The sequence below is a fragment of the Anser brachyrhynchus genome, assembly GCF_964034855.1.
Source record: "Anser brachyrhynchus genome assembly, chromosome: 3".
Classification (NCBI taxonomy): Eukaryota; Metazoa; Chordata; class Aves; order Anseriformes; family Anatidae; genus Anser; species Anser brachyrhynchus.
In genome coordinates, this window is record NC_137696.1 from 56,891,748 (window position 1) to 56,916,700 (window position 24,953).

General features: G+C 42.4%; 1 protein-coding gene across 3 annotated transcripts; it reads left to right on the forward strand.

Annotated features, from left to right (window-relative positions):
* The first annotated feature begins 3,754 nt into the window (after positions 1-3,754).
* On the forward strand, positions 3,755-22,747 carry GINM1 (glycosylated integral membrane protein 1). Of its 3 annotated transcripts, none has more exons than XM_080588027.1 (8): positions 3,755-3,910; positions 12,294-12,353; positions 12,546-12,642; positions 15,684-15,835; positions 17,814-17,970; positions 18,731-18,861; positions 20,260-20,423; positions 21,833-22,747. In XM_080588027.1, the coding sequence occupies exons 1-8, from the start codon at positions 3,800-3,802 to the stop codon at positions 21,939-21,941; spliced, it is 981 nt and encodes a 326-aa protein (XP_080444153.1). In that variant the 5' UTR covers positions 3,755-3,799; the 3' UTR covers positions 21,942-22,747. The 3 variants fall into 3 exon arrangements, with proteins under 3 accessions (XP_080444153.1, XP_080444155.1, XP_080444154.1); XM_080588029.1 differs by lacking the exon at positions 3,755-3,910 and adding an exon at positions 4,061-4,382; XM_080588028.1 differs by lacking the exon at positions 3,755-3,910 and adding an exon at positions 4,459-6,569.
* Positions 22,748-24,953: the final 2,206 nt, after the last annotated feature.

Sequence of the window (24,953 nt, forward strand, 5' to 3'; positions counted from 1 at the left end):
GCTCTGGGAAGGCGTGTTTGTGGGGCACTGATCACAGCGATCACGGAATCACTAAGGCTGGAAAAGACCTTCAAGATCATCTGGTCCAGCCATCCCCCTACCACCAGTGTCACCCACGGTGACTCCACCACCTCCCTGGGCAACCCGTCCCAACGCCTGACCGCTCTTTCTGAGAAGAAATGTCTCCTCATTTCCAGCCTGAACCTCCCCTGGCACAACTTGAGGCCATTCCCTCTGGTCCTATCACTAGTTATCTGTGAGAAGAGGCCGACCCCCAGCTCCCTACACCTTCCTTTCAGGTACCTGTAGAAAGCAATAAGGTCTCCCCTGAGCCTCCTGTTCCCCAGACCAAACAACCCCAGCTCCCTCAGCCGCTCCTCACAGGACTTGTGTGCCAGGCCCTTCACCAGCTTCGTAGCCCTGCTCTGGACACAAGCACTGTCACCTCGCAGTTAGGTTATTAGTGGGTTATCAGGTCCGGTGTCTGCCTGGAGCACACTGCTAGGCACGGCTCGTAGTGCCATGGGCAACACCAAAAGAGCAGACGGGCAACCAGAATTTACTCCCTTTTAACTGATGCCATAGCATGTGCTCGGTCTTACATGATACAGCTGGAATAATTTAATTGCCTTCAAAGTACGGGATCCCATGCAAAGAACTTCGACTTGACCTTGACCTTCCTTATTTCTCATAACAATATCAAACTGTGATATGCTATGTTGAAAATAGAAATTTAATGCAATAATAGAAGTAAATTTCATATTTATTAATATCATAATACTGCTATAATCAATATGCAATATTATCATAAGGCAGTGTATGAACCGATGGCTTCATATTTTCATAATATTGATACACTTCTTCTCAGAAATAGTCAGGCATTGGAATGGGTTGCCCAGGGAGGTGGTGGAGTCACAGTCCTTGGGGGTGTTCAAGGAGAGGTTGGACGTGGTGCTCAGGGACATGGTTTGGTGGGTGACATTGGTGGTAGGAGGATGGTTGGACCAGAGGATCTTGGAGGTCTTTTGCAACCTTAACGATTCTGTGGTTCTATGACTTCAGGCCGCACAATTTTCATCTCTTTCTGGGTCAAGCCCTGGTACTCACTGCACAATGAGTCGATTTGAGTCACGGATCTGTTGCAAAACAATTTATTTCCTATTGCTGAATCTGCCAGATTAGTGACCTGAGTTGACAGTGACCTGAGTACAGTAAAAGGGAAGCAGTGAAGGTGGGGGAGCAAAAATGTGCAGTTAGGAGTACAAAGAGATGTGTGTAGGTTGGTAAGAGCAAGATAAGTACCAGCAAAAAATAGCATCAGATCACCATATTATAAAAGAACACCTTAATAAATAGCCAAGCAGGGAATTTACATGGTTTTCTGTTCATCATTATCCTGATGGATAATGGTCCTAGAAACTAAGTGGGCTGGTCCTGGGACCAAATCTGCACTGTAGGATGTTGTATTTGCATCCTTAGTGCGCTAGTTTTCAAAGCTGTTAGTGCTATCTAGCATTTTGCAGTGTTGCAATGTTTTGGTGAGTTTATTCCCAGTCTGCACATCAATCCTGAATTGATTTAAGACTGTTTTTAAACCATCCTGTGTGGCAGTTATTGAAGAAGAAAGCACTATAGCGCGTTTCATTTATTTACTCTGAAACTTTAAGAGGGACTTAAACAGCACATCAGTTTTATGCAAGCCGGTGCTGACTGAAGTTTAACAATTTACTTGCTATTTTGAGAGCTCATACTTTGGCCTTCAGCAAGAAAGCATACCACTTGCTTAGGCCAGACTATTATATCTCTTTTTAGTCATAAAACAAATGAGAGATGTTCAGATAAAGCCCTCAATAATACGCTTTAACTTTTGGTTACCCCTGAAGTGGTCAGGCAGTTGGACTCAATGTTGTCTGAAGGTCTCTTCCAGCTGAACTTGTGAAATACTGAAGAGAAAAGATGGGATAAAATAAATAACTGCAAAAGTTATTTAGCTATTGGTAGGAATTTTACTATTTACATTATATATTTATACATCCCCTGTGCTCTGAGACTAATGAAAGCTTGGAAAATTTGGGGAAAGAAAGTGAGAAGTTGAAACATTTTTAATGCATTTTTTTTATTTTTAACTAAGTTCCAGGAGAATAAAAAGAAGGGAAGAAAGAGTGAGAGGACTGAAGAAAAGGACGTGCAAAAGACTGGGAGAAAAAGGAAAGAATGAAGGAAACACAAACACAGAAGCAAAATACTACTTAATAGATAATTTACCAAGAAAGTTGCAGAAGGAGACATTCAGAGACATTCAGGAAGGAACAGGTATTCCTGTATTCCATTTCAGTGAGATGCTGAATTCCTTGAGGTGAGCTGATAACCCAGCTTGAACTTTGCTGAATCTATAAATTCGACAGGTCAGCGAGCCTTGTTTCCTTGTACTTTTATATGCTCTGACACCATTAATTTTTATGCCTTTGGTACATTCAGTAAACATTTTAATCATCAACCTAACACACGAAAAACTGGAGTATTGTAGCTTGCTTTTGTACATCTAGGACTCACCAGCCTTGTGGGGACATAACCTCCAATCTGATTTACGCATGAAGTGCAACGCGTAGTTAGGAATGTACATAACTTAAACTTCCTCCCACCAGCACATGCAAACGACTGCAAGTACTAACAAGAGTCGCATTCTTGTGGCTGCCATCCTGTCCCCAGAGACTCTTACGTGCCCCTTAAGAGACTTGGCAAAATGTCATGTTGGGGAGCTGACATGTAGATTTTTGCCTCATTAGATTGCACAGTGAACAGATCCTTTATCTATTTTTTTTTTTTAATTTACTGCACACAATAGATTTACACACACACACACACAAAAAGGCAGCTGTAGGACAGGTTTAAGAGAAACTGTGCGATGTTAAAGAGAGACACTGGAAATTAAGACATCTGTGCTTTTATTCCTCATCCATTAGTGACTTGTACGATTACAGGGAAATCAGTTAATCAATTTTATTTTTTCTAACATCTAAAATCGTACTAACTACTGATAATAAATGTATTTACTGATGAAATATTTGAGGTTTTCATGTAATACACATTTCACAATATGAAAATTTCCCTTTCCAATGCCTTGTATCTCATGCCGGATGTTTATACCAGTGTGTCACGACTGCAAAGTGCGTATGAAATAACAAGCTTCTGGTTTTTATGCTTTATGTTCACCATCAACTGTGTGAGTCACAGTGCAAGATGTAGTGGGGCTACAGATTCCTTCAACGGGACGTCATTGCTGTATCCCGGCTGTATTAAAACATTACTGGGGTACCTGCTGTTTGCCACCCTTGCCGTTATAAAGTTATTATCAGAAAGCTTTTTGGTTGCCAGTGAGGTGCCCTCCCTCTTTCTCGTCGCAAATAAGCCGCTGTGTGCCTCCATATACCCACCAAGGACCCGGAGACCCAGTGCGTTCCTCTTTGCCCGTGGGTTTGAGCGCTCGTCAAGTTTCCCTCTCGCCTAGCCTGAAGAACTCTTGGATCAAAAATAACAACAACAACAATCACTTCCGAGCCGCGGGAGGCCCCTTCTGAGGGGAGACCTGACCAGAGGGCCGGCTCCGGCCACCTCCCCTCGCCTCATGCCCGGCTCCTGCCAGCTCCCCTCACCCCATGCCCGGCTCCGGCCACCTCCCCTCGCCGCATACCCGGCTCCTGCCGCCTCCCCTCGCCCCACACCGCCCCGTCTCCCCGCCCGCCCCCCGTCCCCGCCCCGCCGGCGGTGTTTCACTTTGTTTTCGTTCCCGGGTCGCAAGATGGAGGCGGCGCGGGGCCGGCCCGGGCTGCTGCTGCCGCCGCTGCTGCTGCTGCTGCCGCCGCTGGCCGCCGCGCTGCTGGGCCCGGCCGCCGCTCCGCAGCTGGGCCAGGTACCGGGCCGGGCCGGGCCGGGCCGAGCCGGGCCGGGAGGCTCCGCGGGGCCCTCCGGGGACCGGCGGGGCTGCGGGGGGGCTCGGCTGGGCGGAGGGGGGCTGTGCGCCGCGACCCCTGCCCGCAGGCAGCGCCCCGCCGCCGGGGGAGCCCCCCGGGGCGGTAGGGAAGGGCGAGGCTCGCTGACCGTGCCCGCAGTGCGCCCTGCGGGGGTTAAATGGGATTTAATGTGCCCAAAAAACGGCCGGCAGGTCGGGGGGTGGGGTGGTTACTTGTGTGCGGTACGGCGCGGTGTGCCGTGTGCCCGGCCGCGCCGTGACGGCTCGGTGCTACCGGGGGACGCGGTGCATTGGGTCCACTGCTCCTCCTCGTCATGTCTGTGCCCGTGAATTGAACCAGCGAAAGGGTACCGGCATATCGCGGGGCGTCGTGCCATCTGCTTTCCCCTTCCAGAAGCCGTGCTGTGTCTTGGTAAGCTCCGTTTGGAGTTAAATGTGGTGGCTTTTCGAGGAACAGAAGGCTTTTGGTACTGTGCGGAGACGTTCTCAGTGGGAATGAAGTGATGCGCTGTGACAGGGGTGAGCTGTGACCTGGAGAATTACAGAAGAGAGCCAGCTGCTTTTGTGTCTGTGGTTAAGTCGTGACTAAATATATTCCTCAAACCCCAGTAATCGTGACCTGCCGGGTGTGAGATCCCAAAGAAGGAAGAGCTCTGTCAGGTTCATAGTCACTTGTCTAGCCAGAACAAAATTGCTGTCATGCGAGTGAGTTTATTATGGCTTCTTTTCCTCCAGAGTTCCTTCGTTTGAATAAAGCCATTCCAAGGCATCCTGGCGCAGGCCCTGCGCTGGCACATCCTGTGCTGCAAAGCAGGATTCCTGGGCTCACTTCCTGGTCTCTGCTTCTCCTGGTGAGCCTCTGAAGAGAGATGGGCTTAGCTCTTCAAAATGGGGACCTAGATCTTCAGAGATCTATAAAAGTGTGCCTGTGCTTGAAGTCAGGTGCACGGAAGTACGAGAGGGCAGAGAAAGTTCAGGTACTTCGCGGATCCCCCTCTGAGAAAAGGAGAGCTAAGTGGGATTTGGCAAGCAGAAGCAGCAGAGGGATATAAACCTGCGCTCTTGCTGACCGTCTTCCATCCAGAAACTGTCACACTTTCACACCAAAACTTCAGCCTGGTAGTGTTAAAGCTATTTCCCACAGCGGGCAATTATACGAGACACGGAGGCACATCTGCTCATGCTGTCTTAGGATCTGAAGGCGTGAGTGAGCGTGGCGCAGGGATGCCTGAGCTGGTTACGTGGAAGCCAGCTTGGGGTCAGAAACAGGGTAGGTACGTTTCAGAGTAAAGCCTGATGGAGTAACCGGGGTGTAACGCCTGGTGAGCACAGCCGTGCTGTTTGCTTGTGGGGACAGGTTTGTCCTTTCATGCTGTACTATTCGGGTGGTTTGCCATCAAAGTTTTTGCCAGTTTAGAAACATCTGCACCGTTTCAGCTTTATAGTGGTGTGGTGGTGTAAGTATGTGCAGAAAGCTCTTTCAAGAGTCAAAAAGGGAACGTGCACTTCTATTACTTTTTTTCAGTTTGAGATTTTAAAATATGTATACAAATAAGAACTCATGTTTCCTTCTGCACTGCTTCTTTTTGTACGTACAGGATCATGTTTGATGTAAAAGGAAGAACACGTCTTGAAAGAGTTTTGAGTAGAAGAGTTGCTCTTGTCTGAGCAGGAGCTGATTTATATTAAGTAGCGTGGTAGGAGAAGAAGGGAACAGGCAGAGCGGGAATTCAGCACTCATGGGCTGGCTTCAGAAGCCACGAGCTTAACAGCTCATGGCATGGGGGCAGAAGGATCTTTCCTCAGGAAGGTTTGGGACTGCAGGTGGTCTTTTAAGCTTTTCTTTGGCTACCGTGACTGTGCACTCCATAATCCCGGGAGTACGCTGGCAGAATACTTCGGATAGCTTCACATTTTGTAGTTCTTGTGCATTGTGTGAAAGTTTACCTCCAAGTTGATGGCCATGATGTTACAAAACCTGTAATGGAAGGATTGAGGAAAGACGTTGGAATTTTGGAATAACGTGTGTGCAATTGCGTTTTGTAAGTCTGAAACACTTCTGTTGAGCTCCGGAATGTGAACGCCCCCATTGTTGTGCAATACTTGTCGTTTCTTAAATAAGCTGTTTTGAAATCTGGGCTTTTTTAAAAAATGTTAGCATGTGTGCTTTAGTTTTGCTTTCTCCTCCTGAAATTTGGACAAGCAAATCTGGATTACAGAGTGATTGATATTAGACATAAGCTTATATAAAAAAGGCATGGAATAATGCAACAAGATAACTGATCTTTGCATTAAAGGACTGTGCTTTTCTGATGCTAGGTCGAGAATTAGATTTTGTGTTCTAGATTATTTTTAACGTGCTGATAAAAACTGGCTAAAAGCACAGTGGGCTGAATGCTGTGATGTTTGTTTACTCCATTTGTCTCTAGATAATTTAGATTTAACTGTTTACTTTTGAAAAGGCTTATTTGCCTACCAGAATTTTTTAGTGCAGTTGCTTGAAAAACATTTTTTTTCAGGCTTTTGTTGACTGTAGGAAACCTCTATGTGGATAGATTGTTTCACAACACAAAAAAGTAATCTTCACTCCATCAGCCATGTGAGTACGGATTCGGTGGGTGTAATGTATTTTAATCAAAGAAACTTTTTAATTGTGACACTCTGAAGTATTTCTTTCCTAGCTTTATCCCAGGTTCTCTATTACCAGCCTGGCACATGTTCTGAGCTTTATACTTAAAAGGCACCACATCATCTTTCCATGTATATTTGATTAAATTAAAGCAGTATGATGCAACTGTGTCCTGATGATGTGAGACTAAGCATTCGCCTTTAAAACTCCTGTTAAAATATTCATAGTGTTAGTTGATATAATAGGGAGAAAGCAAAGGCAATTAGTTCTAGGAACATACGCGGGGCTAAGGCAGGGATAAGCAGTATTATACTATGAATCATTGCAAAGCGAGGACGCTTATTTTTCTGCTTGTTCAGAAAAGTAAAGAAAAGCAAAAGCATCATTGTGTTAGATTTGTTTACTAACAAGGATAGTTCAGCTTTGGTTACTTTAATACTGAATTTCATTGTTATACCCTAAATATTGTCATGCAGTTTAATAACGCCAAACCTCCTTTGAGAAGATTTTGTACCAAAATTTGGTAAAACGTGAGGGGCTAATTATCGTCCTGCAAACTTGTCAAGGACTGCACCATGCCTATTTCTTAACTCAGCTATGCCTGACTGCCTGCTCAGATTTTAGTTTTGTCCATTTCTCACCTGTTTGGCAACCTTCCTTCGACTTCACTTGTTCGTGTTGCAGGCAGGCTATCCCAGCTGTGCCTGCGCAGCTGCCGCGAGGGGATGGTGTGTCCGCCGCTCGCCGTGCAGCTGGCCATCTTGCCAGGCGCTGTGCCATCTGCTCCTAGTGCTGCCCGCTCCGCTTCCCTGCCTGCCAGCACAGACAGAGCCTCAAGAGAGAACAGCTGTGCCTGAAGTGGGCTGGCTGCTCCTGGCTCGGTCTGGAGATGGGCTTTGTGGGAGTGATGCGCTTGTGCGGGACTCAGCAGTTACCCTGTGCTGGGGGAAACTGTACAGTGCGCTGCAGCAGGTACCTACCACCTGCCAGAGGTTTTTTCATGATTCTGTAGTCAGATCTGTTTGAAGTTCCTGCGTGATTAGACCAAACAGCTTTGTCTTGTGCAGTATTTTTCATGAAAGGCTGGGGTTGGGTGAAGCGTTCTCTGTAGATTTGTGTGGCATTGGTGTGGGGAGTCTTTAAGAACTAATGAATATTCCCTTTAAAATTATGTCAGATGCTTTATGTATTCTTTCTGTCATCTTGCTCTTCTGCTACTGCTGTGTTGCCCCACGTAACTCTCCTGGGTTCTGTTGCAGCACTTGGCTGAAGAGAAAGGATTAGAAAATGATCACTACCTGCTCATCGCTGTTGATTCGGATTTACAAAAATTCACTAGTTCACAAAAATCCTGTAGTGTACGTTGCCACATTATTATTGCCATAGCCTAGCTTTCCAAGAAGAGAATGACGTGCATTTGTGGTGGAAGTGCTGTCTTCTTTACAGGTCCTGTGGCCATTACCTCTGTAAATATCACTGCTGGAGCACTAAAACAGCGATGAGAAGTCTTAGGAAAACTCAGGAGACACTTCTACATCCTGTAAGGGCATTAAGAACGGGGCAATTTCTAGTGTAAATTGCAGAGTTTTGTGTGAAGGTATTCGCCAGCACAGCGAGGGCTAAGGCGCTGTGAGTGATGGGATGGCTGTCAGTGGTAAGTTGAAAGCACGGCCTGATTCCTGGGGACCCGAATTGCTTTGTCGGGCTGTCCTTCGATTCTGACTCTCAAAGAGCAGCTTTTTCTAGTATTCCAATGAATGTTTTAAATTACAAGACTATCTGAGACTTATATGAACATTCGTGATATTGTTAATACTCAAAAATGTGTTGCAAGTGATACAAACAAGGTTTATACTCATAGTTCAGGCTTCTCCAGAACTCAGAAGAGCAATATTGTGGATTACTGCATAGGGCCCATGTCCTGCACTCAGCAGCTTTGTTATTGCAGGATTGGCTCCATTGTTTTTGATACACAAAATAAATGATGTGGAGTTACTTACTTTTCTTAGTAGCGAGGTGTGTAGCTATAAGGCCTATCTGTAAAGCTGTAAAGTGCCTTTTTTTTGTTTTCCAAGTAGTGAATTGTATTATGCTAACATAATCAAACTCTGTTGAAATTAAAGGATGTTTCATAAGTCCGTGAGTCTTCACGCCTGGAACTGGAAAGACGGTGAGATGGCCCCATCTGGGAGCACTTAGTGACAGGTGGGGGTTGCCTGGTCGGGCAGTTCACCATGGAAGCAGGATACAAGGGCAGTTGGCGGCCCCGCCTGCCTTCCTCTCACCTCAGCAGCCATTAACTACCTACGGCTCTTGAGCACCGACCCTCAGGCAGATGTCAAGGGGCCACCCACTGGGATTGTGTTAACAGGGGGAAGGAAGGCTGTGCACCACACAGACCCTGCAGTGGGTGAGCCCCCTGGCCCACATTTCACTATGTTTGGCAGTCTTGTGGCTCTTGTCCTCATGTAGACTCTGTTATGGGGTGTGTAGGGTCGGGGAGGTGGGCCCCGCTGCGTTTTGGGTGCAGACGGTCAGGAAAGACCAGTAGGAAGCCAGCGGTGAGGAACCAGTCTCTAAGGAAGAATTAAGTGAGCTGGGAGAAATAACATAAAATCAGGAAAACTGTTATTTTCTGTGGGAAGATATTGTGAAGAGTGGTGAGCAAGCTGTTCATAAAGCAAGGAAGCTTCAGGTTAGGCACCAGGAAAACGTTTAATGTTAAAGATAGCTGAGCATTAAAGTAGTTGAGGAGAGTGTGAAAATTTTGGACATCACTGGAGAGCTTTAAGAATAAGTTGAATTAGTGTCCGTCAGGAATGACATTTGGTTGGCTCTTATCTGGAAAAGGTGGTCTTCCTCTGGTCCTGGAGATGTTTCTGTATCAGTTTGCGAACGTTTGGGGCAGGAACAGTTGAAAACTAGTTATTTGTCAGCACCGAAACTTGGACATCTGCTTGAAATGTTTCATACCAAGTCTTGTCAGACTGCTTGGGCAAAACAAGAATGCAATGACAGCTCAGGAACAAGTGCTTCTAGCCTGAAAAAATCAGATATGCCACTATGTGTATACAGAATACAGGCAGTCATCAGGAGAAGAAATTGTTGGCTCCAGATGGGAACCGATTGGTGGGCAAAAAGGCAAGAATATGAGTTCTCCGTCGGTTGTGAAGGGTCATGGTGTAACAGCTTTGGCAGAGGGCTGATCGTAGCCCAGAGTTTCGGGGCGGCTTTACGAACCCGTGCCACTGAGGGGCAGAGGCAGCCCCAGCACAGAGCCTGTCCGGCAGCTCGAGCCTGCGGGGTCAGCAGTCCCGTGCCTCTTCGTGTCCATTTCTTCTTGTCAGAAGAAATGTTCTTCTTTTCAGAAGAAATAGGCAAAAATGTGGAAGTTCTCCTGCCCATTTAATGAGCTGAAATGGCTTGCCGGGTTGGGGTAAAGGAGAGGGAAGGATGATGTGCTGGAGAGGAGAGATTTGCAGCCTTTCTGTGGCAGAGGCCTCTAGGTCAGCTCAGCTGTCGTGTCTGCATGCTAAGATCTACTTTTTGTAAATTTGACAGCATGGATGTGTACCGCCTAAATATTTTGATTTCTTAAACATGCAATATGCTTTTTGAGTGCAAGCTTTAAGTATATACCGTCACCTGTGACCGTGCTTTTGGATACTAAATCAGCAGAACTGACAGCTGCCTTGAAGAAGATTAATCCTCACACATATTTCACCTGGTGCATATGGTGCTCAGTTGCTGAGTGTATCTACTTTGCCCTATGCCCTTCATTATCAAATACAGCATTTGACTAAAACAAAGAGCAGGGGGATTTTCCTTCTTTTCAGTAGTAGCTATCTACCAGTCATTTCCTTTTTCTAGTAATCTCCGTGAGTCACATCGGTGGTGGTGAAAGAAGATTGCAAAATACTTTCTGGGTAAAGCAGCTCAGATTTAAAGCTCAAAAACTGAAGGACTGTTAAGACTGCTGGGAAGGTCCCTCCTCTGGGCCCTTTGAATTCTATAAGGCAGAAAATACTAGGAAGTCTGAAAGAAGCACAGCTCCAGATGCTCAATAAAGTGCTAAAAGTTTAGGGGATTTTTGTTTTAAATATACAGCATTCTTAAAACATGAGGAAAAAGTGGTTTGAGGAAGTTGCAGGATGACAGAATAGATTACATCCTACTGTTATATCATTAACGTGGTTTACATATTCGTTAATAGACTGCTGGTTTTCTAAGTAAATGGATAAGTTTCATTTAATATGAATAACTTGGATTTGAGTTTTGGAGAAAAGTCAGTATAAACACCCATTTCCTAGGAGGGGCATGGAGAAAGAAATTTTATTTTTGGTCTCAGTGGCCAGAGAATTTTCCTATTGACTTTACAAATGTATCTGAAACATCAATGGCAAGTCATTTCGAACCAAAGGAAACTACTTTATTTTTAAAAAATCTGTACTTATTATTATTTTTTTAATTTAAATCTGTATTGGATTTAAAACCATGCTTGCCATAGGAAGCCAGATTTCTACTGGTTCGGATTTAGATGTTTTTCAGTTTGTGGTAGTTCTGGCCACCTCAGTGTACTGATTAACTCCCATTGTTTTAAGGAAATTTTTATATTGGAGTTGTACTTCAGAAGCTCTCTGCTCACTCTGTTCTGTGCTGTATACGAGTATTTCCTGCCTAAAAATCCCAAACTGAAAGCCATTAATTCATTCTCTCATTTTAAATTTTCATGAGTTGTACTTGCTTTTGAGACACAGCTCAATTTTAGTTGTTTAGTGTGAAATTTAATTAAACACAGTGCTAAAAAAAAGGTGCTGAAGGTACAAAGGAGAGTTTTCCAGAGGAAAATTAAACACGGATAGAATCAATTAAGGTTCCCAAAGGGCAAATAGAGAATTTAACATTATTTCTGTGTAGATGACTCAGGAGAGTGCTGTGGCACTCATTATATTTGTCTATGTTCAAGAGAGGTTTGTTTCCAGATGTAGACTTTGTCAGGGGGCACATTTGAGAGATTTGAGGTCCCATCTGCAATAGAGCCCCTGAAATGACAAGGGATGAGATGAGAGGGACCGAATGAGGGAAACAATAAATTACAGCAATTGAGGTTTGAAAGAAGGAAATAAATCCCTATTAGCTGTGGGTTTGGAGGAGTCCTGTGTGGCATTATTTGGGAATGGTAACCAAAGAAAAAAAACAGGATTGCTGTTGATGCTGACAAAAATGAGTGTTCTTTAGTACAGGCTAACATGTATCAAATTATACTTCATCTTGAAGAGTAAGTGAAGTGTTTAATGATCTTTACAGAGACCGAGAATCTGATTTTATCTTGCTTAATCAATTCTGTTTCAGTTAATATGAGAGACTTCTTTTCCATTGTATCCATGCATAACAAGTTCTTCTGAGAATTTTGTTTGATTATTATTATCTCTATTTTAAAAATTATACTTAAAGGGGAAGCAGTCATTTTTTCTCATCAGTACTTTTTATTTTAAAAGAGGAAAAAAAGCCTTACATGGAACAAGTAAACATACTCATCTTTCTTCTTTTTGCCAGGTAGAAAGCCTGGCAACGTGCTCTGGGACTAGTACGTTGCCATTCTGTCAGGATAGCATGTGAAAGTTGCCTGTGACCTATAGCTGCTTATGTGTTTTCTCATAGAAACTTACATCTCTTTTCACCATTGTTTTCCAGGAAACCATCAGAGTCAATGTTAGGATGTTGAAAAGCAATGGAGAATTTCACAAAGGACAGGTTCGTCAGTTTTTTTCATTTATTCGCTATATAAATAGAATGATGAATTAATATGCAGTGAAACATAGTCCACATGTGGATGCAAATATATTGTTTTGTCTGACTTCAGTCAGTATGAATTGTGTTCCTCTGGGAACAGAATTGTAGCATAGAGGCAGGACCGCACACTCATTCTGTCTGTTTGTCTTTCAGGTTGTTTTTAATATCACCTATGTTAATGGACAGGTATATCTAAATGATTTTCCTATGAAAAGCGGGGTTGCCCACATAACATGTCAAACAGTAATACGTGAGTATTCTCAATTTTTTTTTCCTGCTGTATTTTGATTCCCTGTTATCTAGTAACCAAACCATACAAAGTCTGCGTGTTCTCATACTCTGCTAACTTCAGCATTGTAGAAGCAAACCATTTCCCAAATTAGGAGAATTTTGCTCCTGACGTGGGTGGAAAAATAATCTCACTACCTTGTTCTCAAGTCACATTCCTTTGCTTAAATGTAAAGGGTTTCATTTGAAATTGAGACTGCCTCTCTTTTCAGAAGAGTGTTTTGCACTACAAGCTAGACAATGTAAACAGAAGGATGCAACTCCACCCTGCTAATGGCTGTGTCCCCAGGCTGGTTGGCATATATCCAAAAAGGGATTTAATAGCAAAAATATGAATTAGTGTTGGGAAGATCTTTTAATTATCTCATGTCTGACTTTAGTGGACAAAGAAGTTTCCCCTGGATAGGATATTATAGCACAAATTACTGCAGTTTTGCTAGTGTCCTGTAGTGGTTAAGGACTTCAGATAATCTTGAAACTGCTATTTTTAACACTGATTCAATTCTATACCTTTTGTAAAAGATCAGAAAGCACTGTGATTTTTGAGATACACAGAGCATACTATATAATTAATTAAGCAAGAGCAATTAAACTACTTGATTTAAGCTTCTGTTGTATTCAGAATGATCTCTTGATGGATCAGGTGCAGCAGTCTCTAGCTTGGTTTCTAAGGTCATCCTCCCTTTACATTCAGATGTTTACTTAGAGGGTACTAATGCTTTTCTAAATTGCTTCTCTGAGCCATGACCTTGTCTCTTGAACCCTTCCTTCCCAAATATCGTCAATTATTAATTTGACGCCATTTCTTTTCTGAAGTGGGAGAGCAGTAATTCACTTGTCTGTTTGGGGGGATAGATATATTCCTATTGCTTCTGTGTTTTCTGTCCTAGGACAGAAAAACACGGCAACATGTCGTTTACCTGCAAGATAACTGACCCCAAAAAACCAGTTAGGATTTTATGGACTAATTCTGAGAGACTCCGAACACCCTACTGTAGTAGTTCCTGTTAATTTCTCAAACCATAGTTGTATAGCTTGCAGTGGCTACAATTACGAATGTGAATCTGAAACAATGAGAAAATTGCTGATTTGACCTGGGAGCTAGGAACCTGGAATTGCTCACCTCCATGTTTGGCTCTGGTCCTCAACACAGTGCTTCTCCTGTCTGTTACCTGTAAAATGACAGTTATACTATTTACTAACTAAATTATCAATGACAGATTCAGGTAATGTTTGTAAAAGGTTGAAGGAATTTTGAGATACTCGTTAACCTGTTAACAGAGTAGAAAAAATGCTCCTTATTAGCTGTATATAATATCAAAATTGAGCCAAACATTCATGCCCTTGAACAGTAGAGACCAAGTCTCCTGAATGGTATTCTTTTGGCGTTTTTGTTATGTTGTGCCTGGCACCAATGTCCCCACCTCAAGTTCCGACAGAGTCAAGTTTAGATGGGTGAGCATCTTCAGCTCCTATTGCTTGTAGTGGGGATTGAGCAGCCCTACACAGACAGGAAAGGTTGAACACAGGGAGCCTCAGCTGCTTGGGATATTTATGGCTTTGCTCCTTTAATGCCTGCTTGCTGCTACAAATCAGAAAACACTCAGCAAACAGGTTAATGCTCTAGCTTACACCTATTGGGAATAGCCCCACTTTTTTTCCTTCTGCCACTTATTTTTAATTGTAAGATATTCCTAATTGGTTCCAAAATGCCTTTTTCTATGTTTACAAAATCTAAATAGCTTTATGAGGAAAGGGGTCACAGCATAAAACAAATGAGCACATGGAGTTGTTCCTGCATAATGAAGGGCGCTAGCCAAGCGTTCCCCCCGGGTGCCTTGTAAGCTAGCGCTGCAGGTGACACGTAGCACTTGTGGCTTAGACACAGGGGCCATCTGAGCCTCAGTTCACCTGAAGGAGAGGCATGGTACCTGGGAGAAGGATATTAAGCTCATGGAGAAACACAGAGGGTAGGAAGGCAGTTCTCTGTGTACGAGTGGAGTGTTAGGTTGTTGAACAGCAGAAGGCTTTTCAGTAGGAAGAGAATTTGAGGTGTCACAGTCCCACGTGAAAATGGTGGGGAGTGAGGGAGGTGCAGAAAAATACGCATGAGGGAGCCACCACTTGTCTAGCATAAGCTGTGTGTGTGGAAAAGAGCTGAAGTGCTGGAACCCAGGAACAACAGGTCTCTGGCAGCCACTTGAAGGAAAGGGTGATGCAAGTCATGCAAATATTCCAAGCAGGATGATTTTGGAGAGCATATTTATTTCAGTGTTGAGAGGAAGAATGTTATATGAATCGAGATGTTTATGCAGGGGGCTGTCTGGACTGTGGCATTACTCTTATGAACTCCTTTGGACAACTGAAATAAGAATGCAGTAATAGTGGAGCCAAAGGGTGCAGCTTAGGGTGCTTAGATGCAAACCTCAAAGGCCACATTGTTTGCAAGCTCCCCTCACTTCGGGGATCGTACAGTGCTGCTGTTGTCTGCTATGTGTATCATGAGACTGCTCTGAGTTTGATTTGGTGATCTACTGCTAAAAACCTTGGCATCTGTTTTCCAGATTACAACTGCTTATAGTAGCAGTTACTGGAATTGTAAAGGACACCAGCCTAGTATAGGCTTTGCTACAGTCGCTAAGACATCTCTGGTTTAGCATAGAATAGAATAGTTCAGTTGGAAGGGACGTACAAAGATCATCAAATCCAACTGCATTTGATTCATTTAAAACATTTGAAGCACTTGCAAAATAAAATGGTGAATTCCCAGCCCCAGCTCTAAAAAACTGAAATGAAAGGGAACATATTTCCTTGCTAGCTATTTCTTCATTAAAACCCAGCTCTTGTGGCCCTCTGTAGTTGTAATGACTTTCCCATTGAGATGCTACCTGTGCAAAGGCACATGTACTCTATGTTAGAGTTGCATCTGTTTGCCCCTTGGAGAGTTGTGCTTTCTGGTTGGGTTGGTTTCTCTTTGAAAACCATGACATTCTGTCGTAACAGTGGAGAATGGAAGCTTGGATAACCTACCAGATCAGCAGCGCCTGGGAACTGTCAGCGTTCGCATCATGGTCCACGAGTGGCCTTTGGCATCCAGTTCTGATTTGCAGCTGATTGTCATTCAGGAAGAAGTGACAGAAATTGATGGAAGACAGGTAAATAAAAATAATACAAAAAAACAACAACACTTTGCTTGTTTTGAATTTAGGAGAGGCAAATATTAACCAAGAGTTAAAAGGTTTACATGTAGCTAGCACGGTACTGAGGAAGATGATACCAACCTGTGTAGTAGCAGAGGTGTTTCTTGAGGAGAACTCAAGTTTTAATGCTTCTATTCTTATTTTAGGTGCTAAAACTTGGATGATTTTCCATTAAGGTTGTCAGAATATCATTAACTGTCACATGCTTTTTCAAAATGTGCATTTACGCAAGGAAAGTCAAACTCACAAGCAATAATTCATTTTCAAAGTAATGTACAAAATTAATAAAAGGGGAATATGTTCATTCTGAGTTCTGAGTTTTTCTCCATTACTTATCCCAAGCTAACAAAGCATTTCAATCATGTGGCTTGCAGCAGCAACAAATTAAGCAGGTGGGCTTGTTGTGAAGGGCCATCAGAGGGCTTAGCCTTAGGCTACTGTGTATGTGATCTAATTAATTGATTTGAATAAAAAACTTGATGTTGAACATGGGTTTTGAGATGAACAGAAAAAAAAACCACATATATAGCTAACTGATTTGCACAAATACTGGTGAATGTGAGGGGCTACAATTGCAGCTGAGCTTGAAATGTACAGAGCCAAGTTCTCAAAATCACTTATAAGCTGTAGTTATTTTTCTAACTAGGAAGGTTCTGGATAGAAGAAAAGCTGCTGTCTTATATTCCGCTGCATTTTTTTATAGGAGGAGGATGATAATAACAATGATTTTTAATTAATTGCATACCCAGCATGTAGTACTTTTCACAGATCTGCATCATGCCAAAATTTTACTCTGTTAATGAAAATGATGATCCCACTGAGAAGGCTTTGTTTTGTTTTTTTAATGAGATTCTTATCCCACTGTTAGTTGGCTAATATGTTTTGTTTTGGTTCAGCTGTTACACAGTAGCGGTGCTGTATTTCAGATCTCAAACTGGATATCAAAATGCATATCAGGTTTGCACAGGCACCTGGTGAGAATGACCAGAAAGCTCATGCTGTTTTCTTCCTTTAAGTCAGAAGCTTTCCATCTTTCTCATTAGTTATGAGCTGACAGTAACAATCATCTTTTTCATCGCATTGTTCTGCACCTTAGAAGCAAAAGGAGACAGTTGGCCCCTATGGCTCTGAAAACACAAGTGAAACTGTATCGTAACCCACATTCCTTTCTTGCAGAAATGTATCTCTGCTGCAGTTATTGTTGTAGTCACACACTCTGGATTTCTGTCAGTTCCTGGCCTTACAGTGCAGTTACCGGTGCTAGCAGTAATTATGCTGAGTGTCTTCTATATAAATGAGGCCCGCAGTGATTGTTAAATGAAGTAGGTCCAGTGCAGTGCTGGAGGAGGAGGAAAACTATTCTGTTCTACATCAATGTGCAGTAGAACTGAATATGTGAATAAACAGTTACTCTACACTGCATTGTTGCCTGCCCTGAATAATACAAGTTCCAGGAAAAGGAGTGTAAGTTTAAGGTAAAAGAATAAAAGCAGCAATGAGTGATCTCAGTGGGATTTTTTCACTTGTATGAAAAAAAGCAACATGACTGCAAAAGCAGAAGTGTCAGTCTTGTCTCAGCAGCACACTAAATGTTTGCGTGTGTCCTTTTACTACATATATCAGTTTTCTGTGCTTTCAAATGCCTCCCTGACAAGAAGAGCTATGTAAGACTTGGTTGAAAGCCCATGGCTTGACTGCCACGTTTCTGCAGGGAGAGGGAGACCCAGTCTGTTTAGCCTACATTTTAATGTGGCATATGCTGTAGAAACGTGTTAAGTAAAAACAAAGAATGCTGATTCATGTTACAGCAGCTGTATGTCTAAATCGTAATGGCTTGGAGTTTTCTGTCACATATTGGTTTTCTTTGCCAGCCTACTTCATCCTTACTTTAAACTCAGTAAATTTAAACTCTGTACGTTTGCCTTTCTTGCAGGTTCAGCAGGAAGAAGTAACAGAAATAGATATTTTAGTGAAGGACCTGAGAGTACTTAGACATTCAAACTACACTGTCCCGTTGAAAGAAAGCATGCTGTATTCCATCCCAAGGGACAACGACATGCTATTTACACTTCCCAACCTCTCAGGAAAAGGTATCTCTCTTAGCTGTTACGTAATATTTTTAACCATAGTTAACATACTGCTTTACAGGGGCAAAAGAACAACATTATTCCCGTGTTTTGCATAGTAAAATAGTTTCTGGATTAACAGGGAAGTGTTTTTTACACCTAAATTCCACTCTTCTACACTCTGGTTATTTCTTTTGTTTTGTTTTTAAATCTGTTCTCCTCTGAATTACTTGGTGCTTGTAAACCTGCAACCCAGACATTCACATGAATTAATTTATCTCTGTGCTGTTATGGAAATTTCTGTAAAGCTCCCCCTTTTTCCTGAGACTGAAAGAGAAAATTGCAAAGGAAATACCTGTCTGGGTCACTTCCAAACCAGAGAATAGTTTAGTTAAGTTATTAAATGTGAATAACTTTAAAGCAAGAGAAGTTACTGGATACCTTAATCTTATTTGGCCTTAGTTTAGTCAAAAACTCAAGGATTTCATAGGAGATGAATATTTTTGTCTAGTTCATTACTTTTTAAACCTGGTGACAGCTGAAATTTTGCAGCTAAGGGCACATCTAAAGGCTGCGTTGTAACACTGCTGCTTCTTACCAAGTTCACTGCTAAAGTTTTAAAAAAAACAGTTTTTTTAAAAAAAAAAAAAAGTTCCTTCTGTGATCTTCCTGTAAACTTAGGATAGTTGTACCATAAAGATAGAAATGCAGCATGTCTTTGCTTTCTTGATTAGAGTCAAATTAAAAAATAATCCTCCCACTAAATCTGCCTTTTCTTCTTTAGATATTCAAGATCCACTGCAAACCACCAGTCAGTACCTCATCCGGCAAGCAGAAACTACAGTGGATGAAGAGACGTTACCTGGCAAGTTACCAGAGACCCCTCTTAGGATAGAACCGCCATCTTCTTACAAGGTAGGTTTCTTGTGGTGGTGGTGGTGTTTTAATTCTAGCAACATAGCATGGATAAAGCAGACTTAATCAGTATTACAGTTTTACAGAACAGTCTTCCTTCGCTGTTTTTAGTATTGTCTTCAGAAACATGTACAAATACTAGGTTTTCCTCCTCCTTGGATATTTACAGAACAAACCAAATCACAGCATTGTAAGGATTCAGATAGGGGGGTTTTCCTTTGCGTAAAGGCCAACCAAAACATCCGTTTAAAGATACTAAGAAGGTGTGTAACATTCCTAGACCTTTGTCTTTGGTCGTCTATTTTTCATTTGAAAAAAAGCAACATGGCATATAATAACAGATTTATCAAGTAAAGAATTGCCATTCCTACTTAGCCTAGTAGGTGACTTCTCAGACGACTGTTTCGCTGCTTTGTAGTTGTTGAAGAACAGGATTTTTGGTTGTGTGAGGTGTCTAACACTAACTGATTTCCACAGAAGTCTAAGAAATCCCCGCAGCCAAACACTAAGAACAATAGACTGTTACAGACATATTCTAGGAAACTTTAAAAACCAAGAAGAAAAACAAAACAAAACCATTTCTAAATTACCCCTTAGCAGTGACAAAATGTGTTTTTTTACTGCAGTTGAAATCAAATAAGTGTCTAAATCCTGAAACGTTGTGACCTCACAGATATGTCATGAAAGTAGATTGTGATATCTACGTTATATGAGACTATTTATAATGATTTTGACTCTTGTTGAGCTTTAAATGACTTTTTTTTAAAAAATATTTTTCTTCTGGCATTGCTTAGAGGCAAGTGCTGGCCACTCTGGGAGATGAGCCATGGGTCTCACCCCTAAGAAACATGGTAGCAGCTTGAGAAATTTCAGTTCCAGATTAGGTAGAGGTGGGCTCCACACCCTCCTTTGTGGCTGAAAGAAACACATTACAGCATGCTGATTAAAGAGGATGGCAAAAATAGTATGCTGAAAGTTACCTGCTACCCCTCTCGTGGGCTTCAGTAACTCTTTGCCTGCTGCATATAGTTATGTAATCACAGCTACCCTAAGCCTAGGCCAAAATAACCCATCCTTCACCTCCTCTGTTCAAGTGTCCCTTTATTTTCCCTTTCCTTTGAGGGAACTCTTTCCAGGATGAGTCACTTCCTCAAAAATAAAACCTCCAAATAGAATAATTCAGTTGGAAGGTTCCAAACTTTGTAAAAGAAAGAGGTTTGAGTCACCAATCAACTCCATCCTCCTTTTACATATACTGAAGCATATTTATTTATTTATCTATCTATCTGTTTATTTAAGTAAAGTTATCACCATGTAATGTGATGCAGGAGTAGCCACAAAAACTGCACCTGCTATATTTTGCAACCCGTCTTTTTCTATCTACCCGTTTGGTTGTAGGTGATGTGCCAGTGGGTGGAGGACTTGAGAAAATGGCTCTGCAGATTCTGGTTTCGATCTTTACCCATCTTCTTTAATTTGATGGAAGTCGTTGTGGTTGGAGTCGTGGGAGCAGCTCTCATTCTGAAAGTCTTAAAGGTGATTTTCCCTTCCTGTGAAAACAAGTAAGTAACTTCTGCGATTTTTTTTCTCTGATGAAGACAAAGCACTACTAAAAAATCTTTTAAGTTAGAAACAGCCTTATTCTTTAGGAATACTGTGGCAACAATTGACTAAGAAGGCTGCCAGTAACTTTCCATTCCAAGCGGCCTTTTGATGCATACACATTTCAGAGGAACATGGGCAAATCTTTCATTGGAAATGTCTTAGGCTTGGTTGTCATAATGCCAATTTTTTGTCAAGTTTTCTAAGGACTACATTTTGAGACACCATTAACATAGCTTCAAGAGAGGAAGGTAGAAGCTAGAGCTAAGCCATTCCAACAGTCCTAAATCTGACATACTGTCTAGTGTTACGGTCATTACTGTAGCTATGAAAGGCCTCAAATTTGGCTTTGCAAATTTCTCCAAGTAGTATCTGTCTGTATAGGCAGCTTACAAACCCTCGGAAGTGGCGTTATCGTTCGTGGCAAAAGGTTATGAGTCAGGCTGGTCGTCTGTGAATGGCTTTATTCACTCAGCTGGGATGTTACCAGCTACACAAGTATTTTTCAGAGAAGCAAGTTTCCCAAACAAGGCATGGAAAGATAAAATGGTAACTGTAGCTGAGAATCAGTATAGGTTTAGTGCTGGAATGGGCAAGCACGAACATTTTTAAGCAACCCAAGTCAATTCAGCAAGCCCTAATCCTTGGAACCATATGTTCTTTCAGGAGAAATGACTGACAGCAAAGCATGCTTCCTCACTCCGAGCAAGCACAGCTGATACTCTCAAATAATACTGACCAGCTGTGCTTCTGAAAGGCCCTGAGCGTGGTTAATTTATATATCCACCAAGGGATAAAAATGGTCTCCGTACTTCTGACAGAGCTAGGAAAATGGAGGGTTGGCAAGTTGGGGAAGCGGGAAACTGCAGTGACAACAGATATCCTGCTTCCTCGTGACACTTCACAAAGCATGCCACCAGGTTAGAGTACTTCCTGTAACTAACCTGTTAGAGGTAGAAAAAGCGAAGAAAGTTTGTACCACAGCAGTAAATAGCTTAATACTGCAACGTGTGAGGCTTTGAACTAAGCAGAACTAGAAAATAAAGTTCTAACCATGATCTGTTCAGCCCAGTGCCTGACAGTCTAGCCATGGCAGAGGAAGTAGAGAAGAGAGGAAGCAGCGCGCAGTACTTTCTTCTGCAGTTGGAGCACGTGCAGCTTGTGTGTGGCTTGTCAGAGCAGTCCAAGAAGCTGAAAAGCTGGGCAGTTTTAGGCTACTTTGAAACTGATCTGAGAGCCTTCCCTGCTGATAGTTCAGACGCACAAACTGGGTCACGGGACCCCTCTGAAACAAGAGCTAGTTCTAATTTTTAGAACGCAGAATTATTTTGTATACTATTTTCTAATGCCAGGTAATCTTACCTTTCAGAGGCATCCTTCTGCTGGATCAAGTCAGCTTTGTACCTGTGATAACCATCAGCTCGCCTTCGGATGTTCCAGACAGGAAAAGCAATTTAGATGAGAAAGCATGTACTTAATGCTGTGTTGACTTTGAAGTTTGTTTTGTTTTGTTTTAATTAATGAATTTTTAGTTGACTTGAAATTTGGCACTTGATCTTAATCCCTTCTTTCCTACAAAGAAAACTTAAGTCAGTTGATTATTTGGTAAAGGGACACAGGCTGAGGCCCAAAGCTGATTTCCCTGTGCCTCTCCATAAACGTACAGCCTTTTTCAGAAGCTTCAAAATAAAACAGCTTTCTACCCTGAGGGTTACCATTGGTTTTAACTTCTGTGAAGTCACTTCTCGCGGCTCAAGTCAGGATGCTGGCTGCCTTCACACCCCTAGATCAACCAGTTCAGCTGTCCTCAGTAGTGAGATGATGAAATTCAGGGTGTCCTGAAGTCCCCAGATAGCGTTTTTCAGAAAAGGACAGAGGAGTATCACAAACATGACACGTGCCTGCAAGCTGAAACAAAGCTGCCCAACCTGGGTTCGTATCTCATAGGGTTGAGCATGCCTTGCAAGGGAAGTATCACTACCAAGCGTTTGTGTTGCTCAAGTACTCTGACATATATGCAAAACAAAGCTTAAAAAGGCAGATTTGTATTTCAAGCACTTTATACTTTTATGGCCCCTTATGCTCATAAAAATCGTCAGCACTTGTAAACTTGTAACGTGGCTTGTTCACAACGTGCTTTTTGTATTAGTGACAGCAGTACTACGTGACATCTCAACACCCCCCCAAAAATGTACAAAAGTACTGGCTTACTAAGTAGGCTCAGTCTTCCCATACTGATTTGTACTGTTAACATTTTTCAAATAAACATTTAAATTGTTTATTAGACTGTGTTTATGTGTATGCCTATTTTCAGTTTGCAGAATGTATTAGATACATGGAACTACTTGTTTGTTTTTTTTTTTTTTTTTTTTTTTTTTAAAGTTTTTCATCATTCTAATTTACAGGAGACACTCAGGCTCAGTGCCCTCAGAGTAGGATCCTGACCCTTGCCGGCCGGGTGCTTCAGGCAGGTGCGGAGCATGAAAGGCCCAAGCAGGGCAGATGCTCTGCTCACCTGGAACGGGCAGCAGCGACTGACAGCCCTGGAGTCACACGCAGCGCTTTCCCAGGGCTCTACTGCAAGAGCCACCACAATGGTAACGTGACTGTGTAAAACGTAACTGGTGCTAGAGCTAGAGTCATATAGACTAAGAAGGAAATTCGGTGAAAGAAAACATGACAGGTGAAATATAAGGAAACTGTTAGGACTCTAGCACAGGGATGGTGACTGCACAGACAAGAATTGTCAAAGCAAGTCTTCAACAGACAGTCCTCTTCCACGTACGTGGAAGTGTTCCTGCCACTTGGCAAACCTAGACCTAGCCACTTCATTACCACAGTTCAAACAGAAGTGATGTATAAGGCTGAAAATTAAGGAAAAAAATGAGGGAGTGGCCAGACAGCATAGAAGAATTTTTCCTTATTGCACAAACATAGTATGAATTGCAATGCAGATGGAAATTGAGCAGCTGTTAGCGTGTGCTTGTTGCATCCTTACTTGTGAAACTATAAACCAAGCACCTGCACAGCAACATGATTTAACACTGTTCTAAACAGCTGCGATGTAAATGAGTGGATAAGCCTGATAAAGTGTTGGTACTGCTTCACAAATTAGCCAATTTCCAGACTAAATAGTCCTCTTTTTTTTATGAATTGTGATCTACAAAGTTAAAAAGCACAAGGAAAGAAATACCACCATCAGTTGCAAGAAATTAAGTGAAAAAATAGTGTAAAACTTGAACAGAAGCACGGCAGTTACCACACAACATTGCTGTGCTACAGAGCCGGAGCTATCAAGTCTTAAGTTTTAGTGCTAGTGTTCTGCTTTAGTATGTCCGTGGTTTTCCCAAGTCAAAACATTTCCTGCCTTCCCAAGGAGTGCTAGTTTGAGCTGGGACAAGCCTGAACCATTTTGTAAAGCAGTTAAAAAACTCCTCACCACAGCCAACAAGTTAGGAAAGGGCAAGCGTCCTGTGCACCAGTTGTGGTAGATCACATTTTCCAGGCACAGGAGTTGAAAGGGATTTAAAAAGAAAAAGTCAGTGTAGGGAGGTAGTAGTTTTCTTCTTTCTGGTTGGTGGGCTGGTTTGTTTGAAAGGCATTTCTGGGTTCATCACGCCAGGTCCACCATGGGACTCAGGAACTCTCAGCACTACCTGCATCTCCGTGTTTTACTACCGTGTCTTATCACTGGGCCGGCTTGAAGCCCCTTTTTCATCGTGGCGAGCTGTCACTCATGACCTAGTGGTGAATTTTAAGTACATTAACAAGATGTTCATGATAATGGCATTTACAGACCTGTGCGCTTGGGGCTCCTTTGCCTTCCACTCTGACCCCTAGTTTTCGTTACCATTTGCCCTTTTCACCTGCCTTGCAGCATCTGAAGAGGCACATAAGCACTTTCACTCAGCATGCACCTGCCAGCTGAAACAAGTCTCGGCGTATTTGACTCGTGGGATAGCACGATGCTTAGCTGCAAGAACTGCAGTCAGCAGCTGAGAGGAGCTGGCTGGAAGAAGTGTTTCCAAAATAACAGGTATCCTAAATGAGATGGACAGAAATTGTAGATATTTCGGTTACTATGACAACTGTTAAGCAAAATCTAAAATTATAACCTACATGGTCACTTTAGAACCATTCTCATTCTGTCCTAAATCTCAAGCCATTTCTAAGCCATTAACACAGAACCTGTACAAAGGTTAAGGGTAAATTCTCTAAGGTCAGTGAGCAAAACCATCCATTTAACTGTGTGCTCATCCTGTTTTTCAGCTTTCAGCATCCCTTACTTGTTTAGCAGGGTTTTCTGTGCTTTTTTTTTTTTGTATAATTGTTTTTTTCAAGAGCAGACCCTTGGATGCATATGTTCCAGTATTAATTTTAACTCATATTTTAAAACCTTGAAGATTAAAGCAGATCCCGCTAATAGCTTTCACCTTTGAGAAAAAAACAGGCAACTATTGAGCTAGTTCAGAGACAGCTAGAGAGAATTT